The sequence below is a fragment of the Lytechinus pictus genome, chromosome 8 (genome assembly GCF_037042905.1).
Source record: "Lytechinus pictus isolate F3 Inbred chromosome 8, Lp3.0, whole genome shotgun sequence".
NCBI classification, from domain to species: Eukaryota; Metazoa; Echinodermata; class Echinoidea; order Temnopleuroida; family Toxopneustidae; genus Lytechinus; species Lytechinus pictus.
The window spans coordinates 17,503,179-17,517,443 of NC_087252.1; the positions used below are offsets into that span (position 1 = coordinate 17,503,179).

Here is a 14,265-nt window from a genome sequence, read left to right on the forward strand (position 1 = left end):
GTTTACTTTTTGGATGAAGTATAAATGAATATTCTATGACATAAACGACTGTTGTTGACAACGAAACCAGTAATGAGTCTGGTACCCTACACACTAAGAAATAAAGGTTCAAAATTGAACCCCGAAAGGTTGATGCAAAATCAGCATCCTATGGGTTCAAAAATTGAACCCCTGATTTGGGGTTCAAAAATTGAACCCTGCGGTTGGGGTTCACTTTTGCACCCTGCGGGTTCAAAACTGCACCCCTAAATTTTAAATTGAACCCCTAGGGATGCAGTTTTGAACCCGCAGGGTGCAAAAATGAACCCCAACCGCAGGGTTCAATTTTTAAACCCATAGGGTGCTGATTTTGCATCAACCTTTCGGGGTCCAATTTTGAACCTTTATTTCTTAGTGTGTATAGTACAGATACATGTAAAAGACTTTTGAAAATTCGATATCAATACAAATAGAAATCATAAGAACCTCAGTTCAATTCATGTCATCGCGAATTGGGAATAACCTTCATCAAAATGTAAAAAAGGAAATGTCCAATCATTTTGTTTAGAGCTGTAGAATGAAAGGACCAATAGTGATACATAGGCCTACAATTATATATACATATTTCGTCTTATTGTTAATAACATTTATTGAATTTCTTTACTGTTATACGCTGTATAATTGATTTCATCACATATATTCGGTTCATTTGCCCAATCGAATGAGAACATTGTTTATCATGTAAAAATAAGTTTGTTTTTTTTGAAAGTGTATTGTTCATTCTTGATCACAAGTAAAACACGAGGTTGACTGAAGGTAGGCTACCGTGATGCATTTCACTTACCCTTGCTATTTCCGGAGTCATTTCGCCAAGCAAAAGTAGAATAAATCAGCAATGCTAGTTGCATTGTATCTTCATGATCTTGTTTGATCTCATTTATCATTCAATCATAAAACTAATTTCTCGAATTCATTACGATTTGTAAAACGTTTCATTTAGACTAATGTATGGATAATAATGGAATACATTACCTGATAAACTTAAACAGTGCCCTTCCCTCTATGTGTTTTTTATTACAATTGGTGTTAATATCGTGTGGTTTTATTTTTGACCAATTGTTGTTTTTGTGTAGAGCTTTAAATGACGTTATTATTATCATTATTAGCATTATTGACCGACGAAAAACAAGGCTTTTATTGAAACTTAGACAATCATAAAGCAATTAATTTCAATCCAAACGATTTTCATGAAAAAAATATACTGAGAGAGCGAACGATGAGCAGACGTGGAAATAGGAAAATAAAATGGATTGTAAGGCTCGAGATGTATGGTCATAAAGAATATGTGTAACGCATGTCTGCAAGATCATAACAACTGGAACCCTAATCTTAAACACAAAGTAGTGAGTGTTGAGGACATCAGGGAGGGTAACGTAGTCTTAGAGAAGAAGTTATATTGTCGAGAAAAGATACATAAAACTGAGAAGTATGAATGCACTGATGTATGCACGACTTGTAAGAAGCTAATTTGTATGAGATGTCGCATGCTCTACCACACTCCGGAGAAAGGCCATTGTGTTAAAGATGCCGGGGAGTACACCGCCTCCATCAAAAATAGAGGTGAGACCCTACAGTCACGTGGTAAAACTGAAACTAAAACAGTCAAGAATCACATGACTTGTATTGATCATCAAATCAAACGCGTCAACTGTCACATTGATGGGGAAAAGGCAAAAAACAACAGGATTTGCGAAGAAGCTATCAATAAAATAACAGAGAGGAATGCTACCTTGAACAAGCAACTCGATGATCAGAAAGAAAAAATAGTTAGGAGTTTATATAATATGAAAATTGATAATCAAAGGTTAGTTAAGAGTATTGAGAGTGCGAGTGATTTGTTGAGTAATAGTTTGAAAGGCCGAATAGAAGGAGATGCTGCAGCAATTTGTGATTCATTGTCTTTTGAATTGAATAATGTATTAGATAGGGATAATCCAAAGAAGATGGTTGCTATTGATGTCGGCGATCATGCAGAGGAACTGACGTTTACACCAAGCTGCGATCCTGATACATTATCAATGGGGGAACTGAGGTTTGTGAAATGTAAGCCGAAATGCAATGCAGCACTCTCAAAGAAGGACGCTATGAATGGCATAGCTGCTACCAATAATGGTATGGTAGCAGTTGGTTATAGCGAAGGGGGAATCTATATCTTCTCTCCTAATTGTCAGCTTCAGGAGGCAGTGATCAAAGACGTATGGATCGTGGACGTAGGATACCTCTCTGATGGTTGTTATGCTGTACGCGATAGATATAATAATATGTCACTGTACACATCATATAAAGAGAGACAGGATGTGACATTCGATACTCTAGGTAAGAGTGAAGGTGGAACAGGTGGTCTCGCCGTTGACAGCAATGATCTGATCTATGTTAGCTACAGGAAAGCTAAGAAGATCCAGGTATTCTCACCATCAGGTGGCAAGGCTATGAGGGTGATACCATGCGATGGGTATGAACCAAAGCAAATCACATGTTATGGTGATTCATTGATCGTTAAGCAGGATGACACTCAGATAGCACGTATTAATAAAAAGGGTGTTATAATGTATCAATTATTACGTAAACCTCTGGAAATACGCCTCTTTGCCGCTGTGAGTAAGGACAATACAATCCTGATTTCCTCTGTAAGATTCGAGGAAGGTCTGCTCAATATCGATGAGTATACCGGTGAGCTCAAACACATTAGGAGTCTTATATCTGATTACAAGATTGAAAAACCTGATAGGCATTGGTATTACCTTCAACAGTTTCAATCAGGAGAGATAGCTTTCTGTACACCTAATAGGCTCTATGTATTCAACCTAGTTACTAGTAAAGTTACCTCGTAAGAATATTATGTTTCGACCTTCAAGAGCCAATCAATTTCCTACTTTACAAATTCTTAAATTCACCAGTTTCAATGCTAATCTTGGTATTTATGTTTCATTCATGTCAAGAAACTTAATTAATTCCATTCGATAAAAAATAATGTAAACAATAGAATAGTAAAAGGCAAAAGTACATAATATACAATTGTTATTACATACAGAGGAGAGTAATTGAAATATGAGACTCTGCAAAGGTTGAAAAAGAATTAAACTTCAGTTGAAGAAGAATCAAGGTACTGTTAGATTATTCGTGTTTCTGATTTCGAAAGGAAAAGGGAAACGAGGAGGCGCGCTCAATTTTCTGTTTCGTGAAGGTGAAACAGAAAAAGGGAAAAAGAGATTTCAATTCAATGTTATGTTTCGTGAACGCGAAACAAAAAGAGGAAACGAAACTTTCAATTCAATTTTGTGTTTTCAAAAGGAAAAAATAAAAATTATAATATGTAAAAAAAAGTCAAACGGAAGAATGAACCGTTTTTTCTGTTTTCTCGTTTTTACATCTTTCATTTTTTAATCAAAAGCAATATATCTAACGATACCTTGATTAGGAAGCTCTGTCCAAAGCTGCACCCCATCTGTATCTTGTTTAACATAGTTTCATGCATGTGTACGTAGATTTCACCACGTCTATCTTTACCATTCTTAAAAGAATACAATTTGAGGGCTTTCCTTGAAACTCCATTTAAGTAGAAATTAATTTAACAAAGTGACTGTTTGATGTTGCATTTTCTTTCCATTAAAATATCATTTTGCATACCCTTATTTAAAAAAATATGTACAAGCATAAATACATGTAAATGACACCAAGCAAAATTGAAAAGTGAAACAGCAGATTACATTGATTATTCAGAAATGACTAAAACCTATATTTCATATCCAATGTTTACTTCCTTAATGAAGAATATTCTATGACATAAACGACTGATGTTGACAACGTGACCAGTAATGAGTCTGGTGCCCTATAGTAGGCCTACGGAAGAAAAAAATCTTTGTTGAGAATGGGGATTAATAAATACAAGTCCTAATAGTTTTATGTAATTGTAATTGTATGTGTGTGCGTATCTTGGGGGTGGGTCAGGAATCTTCAGGGAAATGGAATGAGGTAAAATTTAAGACTCACAAAATAAAAAAATCTAAAGCAATGATTAATCGCAATAACAATTTAATACAATTAAAAACAATCAATCGACCAATATTAGATCAATGCGGCAAAAAATCAGATGTTGGAAAATCCTGGCGAAAGTTAAACCGAATAGAATGATGGTGTATATTATTTGTAGATTACTTCTGTTGGTGTTATATACCCTACTTGGATGCTATGGTATGTTCATGATTTGGACGCATATACCAGTTTGTTCATAATAATTTTCATTACATATTCCTTTTTTTTTTCAATATTATCACTAGCATAAATAGACATCAATGAGCGATGACAACAAACATACATATCGAATTCGATGTCAATACAAATAGAAATCATAAGAACCACAATTCAATTCTTGTTTTTTGTTTTTGTGTTTTATACTTGATCACATGTAAAACACTAAGTGTGTTCATATTGTAAGAAAAAAGTTGAACAGAAGTTATACATACCACTAAAACCTTTCTATTTCCGCAGTCATTTCACCAAACAGAAAATAGAAAGAAAAAAAAATTATTTGCATTGTATATTATTTGGTCTCATTCATTCATTCAGTCATAAAACTAGATGGAAAATGTAAACAGTGCCCTTCCATTTATGTGTTCAAGAACATGCTAAAGTCCCATTATATATATATATCCTATATATATATATATAGCCTATATAGCCTATATATATATATATATATATATATATATATTACAAGTGGTGTCCATTTCGTGCAGTTTTGTATAAAATTTTAACCAACTGTTGTATTTGTTTTTTTTTGTCATTTTATATAGCATTTATAAAAAGTATTATTATTAACAGGAGACCGACGAAAGAAAAGCTTGTAAAAACGCTATACCAATGAAATTAGACGATCTTAAAAGCAGTTGATTTCAATACAAACGATTTAAAAGGGAAATAATAGTGAGAGCAAACGTAGAACAAACATGGAAATGGTAAAAATAAATGGATTCAAGGGGGTGCATGGTCATAAAAAAATTTAAAGATAATAAAACATGTATCAGGAAGGTAATGGGGCTTCCAAAGCAATGAATAAGAGAAATAAAAATGAAAAGAAAAAAGAAAGAAGGACAAAAGTGGGATGAAATAAAGGGGGAAAGAAAATAAGTTATAAGATTGTTGCCAAAAGTGCTCAGTATGGCCTTTATAGAGATCTTTCTTGGCTGGACAAATACAGATTTTGAAAAAAAAATTAGGAATATTTCACGAGTTATTCCTTTAATAGTCATCTTATCACGCTATCACAATACTTTGTTTCTAGTTTAGGTACTATTATTCTTTCTTGTCGTGCAATCATTTAACTCTTATCCAAACATATTGACATTTCATTTTTAAGAGTGATTATTTATCCTAAATTTAAAGAGTGATATTGGAGGTCATTGTCACCTCTTCTTCTTCTTCTTCTTCTTTCCTCATTTTATCCTGAATTAGTTTCATAACAAGTCTTTATCGATTATCTTAATCTTTTCATGCATAATCATAATCGTGGTTGCGTCAGTATCAAGTGGATTTGACATACCAATTTCCTTACTTACGCTCAATATTTACAGCCTGAGCCTTTAGTACGGCTATTCTTATGTATTATTTTGCTTTTTAACCTAGGCGTTGTGTTATAACTGAATGCATACCACTTAAAGATGTGCTTTTTGTGTTTGTTTTCTTTTCACCTGAATCCAACAAGCCCAATATACAATCGGTATATATGTATATATTGTGTATAATTATGTGTGTATGTGTATATTATATGCACATATATATATATATATATATATATACAATATATATATATATATATATATATATATATATATATATATATATATATATATATATATATAAATACACAATTTGAAAATTACCAATTAAGGATATGAATTCTTTGTCAGTGTATAAACAAATTATTACATAATATTGGTGTTTAAGTGAAATGTGTCTAAATTCAAAGGAATAGAATGATTTGTTATGAGGTGTAAAAAAAATAATTTTGTTTGAATTTGAGGTAACTCGAGGCGGCAAACGTTGTAATGGAGGAATTCATTATTTACTCGAAATATAATACTATAGGACGATGGGTAATTATAATAATAATAATAATAATACCTGGATTTATAAAGCGCCTTTTGCCTGATACAAAGCGCTGCTATTATTACCCCGGCTTTAGCTCGAGCTAATTATTCGTTGTTAAAGTGATACGTAAATGATTGAACTTACAAATGTTATGTAATTTTATTATTAAAAAAGAGAATAAAGAATGCAGTTTTGATGTTTTGATTATAATTCGCATAGACTCCGTTTCTATCTGATATGACGGGCTTTTTTCAATTCTAGAATAACGGCAATTCAAGCGGGCTTGAGATAATGTAGGGTATATAATAATGATTTAAGAGTTTCATTATATTTTACGTTCACTATATCATCAAAATTATATTTAAGCTTGTCCAAAAAAAAAGAAAAAAAAATTCTAGCTACCTGGTGTAACTCAATGTACTCTACCAAAATCCGACGAGGTATAGGTCGTTGAATATATATATATATATATATAAACAAATTAAATTGGGATGTATCAAGTTCAGGGAAAGTGCTCGATGTTTCAACTGAAGCAGAGCGTTGTAGAAATTTTCCTCACCTCTGGTCTACCAATGGTTTCACGCCTCGATCACGGGCGGCTCATCAGGATACTGAAGCTAGTTGGATTTGGTGGGGGCCCTCGGTTGGGGCAATGGATGCATTTCACGGTCCGGCGGTTCTTTGTTCCTTCTTTTGTGACGGCATGTACCACTGGCGTAAATCCCGGGGGGGGGGGGATGGGGGGATATATCCCCCCCCACTTTTCGAGGAGGGGGGATGGCCTGTACAAACATCCCCCCCCCCCACTTTTTACGAAAGAAATGAAAAAAAATCACAAGAGATAATTGTTTTATTGGTGAAAATTCTTCCTGAAATACTGCTTAACAAATAAAACAATTTTATTGAATCATAAAATGCAAATAAAGAGCCAGTTCACCATTTCCAAACGAAATACTTATTTCCTTATCATAACATTGAAGAGAAACCCCCGTTTCTTCCAATTCATCAATGTTGGGATCTTTGGGAAGGGATCAAGATCGCATGTCAAAATATATGAAACATTTCCTGTCCGTGATTACGTTCGCATTAGTGGATTGGTGAGATATGTCTGCTCTTCATGAATTCCTAAAATCAGTCCCTTCTTCTGATCTGAATATAAAAAAATTTTCGGCTCGCGCTTCGCGCTCGCATCATTTGGTTAATGAAATACGTATGGTCCTAGTTAATTCCTACAAAGAAAACTTAGAATGTCCACTTCAGGTCTGAACTATCTAAATTTTCAGCTCGCGCTTCGCGCTCGCAATATTTGATTAGTGAGATGCGTATGATAATCATGATTGCAATGACTACAAAAAGTGTTTCATGTGTTCAGATGTAATTCTGATAAAATCAGCAAGCGCTTGGCACTCGCATTAGATGACTATGGTGAGATATGCATGCTCTTAATGGATTCCTAAAATATATTCCTTAAAATATCGCTGTTTGGGGTCAAAATATACGAAAACTTCAGCTCGCACTTCGCGCTCGCATTGTTTAGTGAGACAGGTACCTATCATGATTACACAAATTTGATTACAATGTCCCTTTTTAGGTGTGAATATAAAAAAATTTCAGCTCGCGCTTCGCACTCGCATTATTTGATCAGTGAGATACATATCCCTTTAATGACATTGTCCATGTCTCTATTAGGTCAGAATAACTGGCAACTGAGCGCGCTCACTCAGTGATTCAAACATTTTGCTGCTGCCCCCCCCCCCCATTCCGTGACCCACGGTACGCCACTGTGGACATAATCAATGACAATTCCTTGCATATCTAAAACATGATTGCAAATAAAAATGCCAAAATATTTCAGTCATCCCCCCCACCCATCAACACGGATTTACGCCAGTGGCATGTACTGATTAGAAAGGTACACCTCTCTTAGTAATATCGAAAGAGAACACCATCATGCATACTAGGAGAACCCTCCTCTTTGACAACAGCAGCAAACCATGGATAAAAAGGGAGGCACAACGCCAATTCAATGTCTCAATGGGGGCCTACGACGGGGCCGAAATCTGCGAACTGGTAGGCCTATATGCCCTATCGCAGTTGGAAACCAAAATAAATACACACAGTATCGGTCTATACAGGGACGATGGACTGGCCACCTTGAGACGCACCTCAGGCAGCAGAGCTGACAGAGCTAGAAAAACACTCATCAAAGTCTTCCAAGAGCTCGGGCTGAGAATAACAGTGCAAACCAACCTGAAACGGGTAGAATACCTAGATGTAACCTTAGATCTCGAGGATAACTCCTACCAACCCTTCAGAAAACCCAACGACACCCCGATGTATGTGAACGCCAACTCCAACCACCCCCCTACCATCACGAAGCAAATTCCCACATCAGTACAAACAAGAATCTCATCCCTATCTTCAAATGAAGAAAAATTTAAGACCGCAGCACCGGTATACAAGGAAGCCCTGAACAACAGCGGTTACCATGGTGACATCGAATTCGCCAAAAACCAAAAGCCCAACAAAACCAGGAAAAAACGCCAAAGAAACGTCACGTGGTTCAACCCACCCTACAGCAGTAATGTCAAAACCAACATCGGAGGAAAATTTATCAACCTAGTCGAAAAGCATTTCCCCAAGGGACACAAACTGCACAAGATTTTTAACAAAAATACTGTAAAAATTAGCTACAGCTGCATGAAAAACGTAAATGCGATCATCAAATCACACAACGAAAAAGTCATCAGAAAATCAAAAGAAGAAGAGAACCCTCCGGAAAAAAACATGCAACTGCCGAGTGAAGGAAGACTGCCCTCTACGGGGAAACTGCCTGGCCAAGTCGATAATATACAAAGCATCTGTCACGCACGGCCAAAGAGATACAATCACCAAAGTGTATTTTGGCCTAACAGGGGGAACTTTTAAAGAAAGATTCAGAAACCACACAAAATCTTTCCGAAACGAGAAATACCAAAACGAAACAGAACTATCTAAATACATATGGGATATACAAAAGAAAGGGGAACGATACAATTTAAAATGGGCAATAATGAAAAAAATCCAACTTGGCAATGCGGGGAAGTGGAATCTGCAACCTATGCTTAGACGAAAAACTCATTATCGCAACTCACAAGAAAAACTCACTCAACCGAAGGTCCGAACTAATCAGTACATGCCGTCACAAAAGAAGGAACAAAGAACCGCCGGACCGTGAAATGCATCCATTGCCCCAACCGAGGGCCCCCACCAAATCCAACTAGCTTCAGTGTCCTGATGAGCCGCCTGTGATCGAGGCGCAAAACCATTGGTAGACCAGAGGTGAGGAAAATTTCTATATATATATATATATATATATATATATATATATATATATATATATATATATATATATATATATATATTTATATATATATACAGTGCGTCCCAGAAAAAACGAAACCGAGATTTAGCGATGATTTATCATAACTTAATCATAAATAAAATAGACAAATGATCTACCAATGTAAAGCTTAGAATCTCCTCTTTCATCTGGTATTACTTAGATTATTCCTCATTCACGCATGATTGAGCAAAAACAATTCGAAGAAAGGATGCCAAAAATTAATTTGGTGGGGGGTATCTGAATTTCAAAAAGAAAATCACATGACTAAAAAGTTCAATATCTTCTCTTTTCTTTGATACCTAAATCACAGAAAATGGTCAAGTAGTAAAAAAGTTATGATCCCTCGAAACAATGCTTGTATTTCCATAATTTCATTAAATAAACGTGTTTTCACCGGTTTCCCACTGAAGCTATCGCACGGTAACAAAAGACTTAATGCATGGCTGATCGTCAACAAAACGGAGTGTCGAGTGAGTTTGAACGCTTGCCTGTAAAACCTCTTCATTTTATGAAATTATTGAAATTCAAGCCTTATTTCAAATAACCAGAACTTTGTTATTTCTTGACCATTTCCTGTAATTGAGGTATCAAATTAAAGAGCAGATATTGAACTTTTTAGTCATGTGGTTTTCTTTTTAAAACCCAGATACGGCCCGCCAAGGGACTTTTTGGTATCCCCTTTTCAAATTGTTTTTGCTCACTCATGCGTGAATGAGAAATAATCTAAGTAATTTCAGATGAAAGAGGAGATTCTAAGCTTTAAAATGGTAGGTCATTTGTCTATTGTATTTGCGATTAAGTTATGATAAATCATCGATAAATCTCGGTTTCGTTTTTTGTGGGACGCACTGTATATATATATATATATATATATATTATATATTTGTAAATAATGTACCAGTCCCATCTCTTAGCAATTGAACAATAATCAGAATTAACTAACTGACAAAGAAAGGTGATGTATGATAGAAGATTACTTTCATCTTCGTGCATATTCAATGAAGATTAATTCGACGATCAATGCAAGTCGCTGATATACAAAATACAACACAGAGGGGAAAGAATGGAGCCCTGCGGGATTCCACAGTTTGTATTTCCAAGTTCTTACACGTGATTTGTATAATTGCATACTTAGGTTTCTAATCCATTTTTTTTTCTTAGATAATAAATAATTTCTTCCTTCTGACAAACTCCGCATTCGCATTCATTTACAAAGTGTAGCTGCAACGAAAGATGAGGATTGATTATCGATTTTGTCGTAGTGATGTTAGGTCAAGATGCTGAACGTGCGTGATGTTCAGAGTTATGTATAATTATGTATGTCATGTATCCGGATGGTAGACATGAGGATGGTTGTGATAATTGTGATATTGGAAACGCTTTTTATGATGGCGACCATGCTGAAGGAGTTGGCAAGAGTTGAACATTGCTACAACGCCGGTATTAATTTAACACCTTCCTTGTATCTATACCGGTCCACACCAGAGAGGTGTTGAAACAAAACCGGTTTGGCGTTAGGCTAACACCAATTTGGCATTAAAGCAACACCAATTAATATTAAACCAATATCGGATTGATTCTTAACTGGTGTACGTTGTTTCCGAACGCTTCTCTGCTGTGGACCGATCGAGGACCGATATAGATACCGGGCTGAAGCTAAATCAACACCGGTTTTTTTTTTTGCATTGTAGTAATGGTGGTTATGATTATAAATATAAATATATTAGTGGTAGTGTCGAGGTGGTGGTGATGATGACGATAGCAATGGTGGTGATTGAGGTGATGATGGAGATGATAGTGAAATGGTTCTGATGTTGATGATGGTGATAGAGATGATAGCAAAGATGGTGGCAATGTTGATGATGGTGATTAAAGTGATAGTGAAGATGTTGCTGATGGTAATGATGGTGATGGAGATGACAAAAAAGATTGTTGCAATGTTGATGATGGTAATGATGATGATGAAGATGACAGTGACGATGGTGGTGATGGTGGAGATGATAATTAAAATCATGGTGATATTGATGATGGTATCATTGCGATGGAGCTGATCGAGGATATGGTGATAATGTTACTTATAGTATGGTTGCGATGGTGTTGGCAGTGGCAGATGAAGAAGATGATAGGTGATGGTTTTCACGTTTATGGCAGTAACTGTGATATTGAAAATATTACTTGTAATTTTTCTTGTTCTGTGGGGGGGGGGGGGGAGCTGATATAGTGCGAGCCGATGTTGGGTAGTGTATAGGCCTGGCATAATGTTTCCGCAAGGAATGAGGAACGGGATGAGGGGGGGGGGGGGTAGGGGACAGAGATGGGATGTCAATTTTATTCAGCTATACAAGGAGCTGGAACTTCTTTTTTTCACGTTTGGCAGGAGGCCAGGTCAGGTGGCCTACTGTTATGTTAAAAGTGTTGTGAACATTAAACATAACTTCCGTTCTGGTAAGCGAAAGCAGGAAGGAAGTCAACCATAATAGTTTCCTCTCAATGACAGTTACAAATCATGGATTTTTTAAAACGTTCTGAGTAGTTAAATTTTTGCATAAGACAATGTTGAACGGTTATCCAGGCCGAGAGTAATATAATTTAAATAGGCAGATTAATGTAAACAAAAAACAACAACTCTAACAAGTATGAGAATTAGACGACGAATGACGAAGATAATTATGACATTAGCAATATTACATTGTTCTGGTGAAAGAGTTCTGCTCATGTCTTAATGAATATGCAATTAGCTACCAAATGATGTTCTGTCCCGACTTGTTCGTTTAGAATTTATTAAGTGAAATTACGATTATTCACATGGTCTCGTTCAATAATATAAAAATGAGATTGACCCATTAATGTTAACGTCATCATTTGCCAGACTCTCTTCCAAAAGATAATTATTTCAGAGAATTGTATGTAAAATTAAATAATTTGCGATTTAAAATGATTATTTAAATGGTAAGTAACTGTTGCATATCTAGGAAATCACGCATAAATTTGTTTTTACGGAAATTTCAGAAGTGTACAATAAAGTTATGTAGGATTGTTTACTTTTACCGGATTTTAATGAAATTTTAAGTGTTTTACTTGTCTAATCCTTCTCCGTTAATATTAAGGGCATTTGTCATTTTCAGCCTTTCATACCCCCTTCAAATTTGGCACCGATCCGATTACGAATGGGCGGGAGGAGATAGTTCACATTCTTAATGATTTTTTCTTGAGATTGATACGAAAGTATATACAAACACCCTACCCCTTCCTCACCTACCGCCAATTTCGAAGGAAGGTAAAGAATACGAAGTTTAAAATGACGATTTATTTTTGAGTTATTTAAATTATCATTTCAAGTGATACTTCAATATCATCTGATTATCATTTGTGACAATTTATATTTCACTCTCGCTCCGAACAAATTATCATATCAGCTTTCATGAAATACAGTGAAAACGCTAATATAATATTCGTATATCCTCAGCATGACACTGCACATGTATCGTTATTTTCTGAAATACCGGACAGATATTAATACATTACAAAACTTGTTGGGGGCAGGACAACAAAATGCTTTGAAATCAATATCGGCATTGCACATGCATCATTCAACAGCGAGGCAGATTTCTGAATGATTTAAAATCAAAGAAACACGTTGTGCTGGCGTGTCTATGCCATGCGTTTCACATTTTATAATGTCAAATCCTCCAATCTCACTGTCGAAAATTTAAAGAAAGTTCTCTGCTAATCACCATCACTCTTTCTAGTTTCTTCGCCGAAAACTAACCACTAAAAAAAGGTTTTGTTATGGATTAAATCAAGGAACTTTGCAAAACAAATTCCAACGAAAATGTACCTTTTAGAACTATAAGCAAGGAGTTACCAGTAACTCCTTGGTCTAAGCAGTGAAAAGCATTGCAGGTATATTTTTGACACCGAGTCGAGATATTCACCTCATTATTTGCATGTTTGTAATTACTGATGATGTCAAGAACAAGGACCAAAGCTGACAGGATAGACTTGTCATCGTACATACAAGAACACTTAGAATCTTTCGCAACTGGAATGGGGACGGATTTAAGAACACTGTGAAGTCTATGAAAATTTCCATCAAATGGTTGGAAGGTCTTTGTACAGCTGACTGTTGTTGATCTCCACCAGCCATCAGAGGAAGAAGAAGAAGAAGCAAAAGAAGAAGAAGCGAAAGAAGGAGAAGAAGAAGATATTGAAATTTGAAAAAAAAAATAGTTATGTCGTTTGTCCAGAATCCAGGACGAAACTTTTTTGTTTCATTCAACAATTTCGACAGAGACTTCATTGTCATGAATGGTGTTTCACAATACATTTATGTTCTTGAATTCGTCGTGCGTCGTAAAATCGAAACTCCCTACTTTAGCCCTTCAACTACCGGTAGGCCTACTTCCAAATCATCTATCAGGCCATATAATTTTGAATTTAATTCAATTTTTTTCCGATTAACATTACATATAAACTTAAAATTGATAAATGAAAAAAGGATGATAGCCCTTCTCAGCAGCACCAATCATGTTGTTGCTGGTCTCCAGAGGGGGACTCTGCAATACACCAAAGACTCTTCTTTGTCTTCCTTCACGGTTACCGAAAAAGAACTTACAAAAAAGACTACATGACTTGCGTTGCGCTGCTAGTTAACGAATCCGAATAAAAAGAAAGTGCGTGAGGAATTAGGCTGTGATTGCGGCTACACAGTGCTGATTAAGGAAGCATTAAATCTAGAAAGTCAGCACTGCTCC

The 14,265-nt window shown here is 35.6% G+C and overlaps 1 protein-coding gene across 1 annotated transcript; it reads left to right on the plus strand.

Moving 5' to 3' along the window:
- The first annotated feature begins 343 nt into the window (after window positions 1-343).
- LOC135154879 (uncharacterized) lies at window positions 344-4,562 on the plus strand. Its single transcript, XM_064103101.1, has one exon. It carries the CDS (start codon window positions 1,308-1,310, stop codon window positions 2,868-2,870), a length of 1,563 nt encoding a protein of 520 aa, XP_063959171.1. The 5' UTR covers window positions 344-1,307; the 3' UTR covers window positions 2,871-4,562.
- The last annotated feature ends 9,703 nt before the right edge of the window (window positions 4,563-14,265 follow it).

Excerpts from the sequence above, each read along its gene's own strand:
- LOC135154879 (XM_064103101.1), top strand. The coding sequence starts at position 1,308 with ATGGTCATAAAGAATATGTGTAACGCATGTCTGCAAGATCATAACAAC.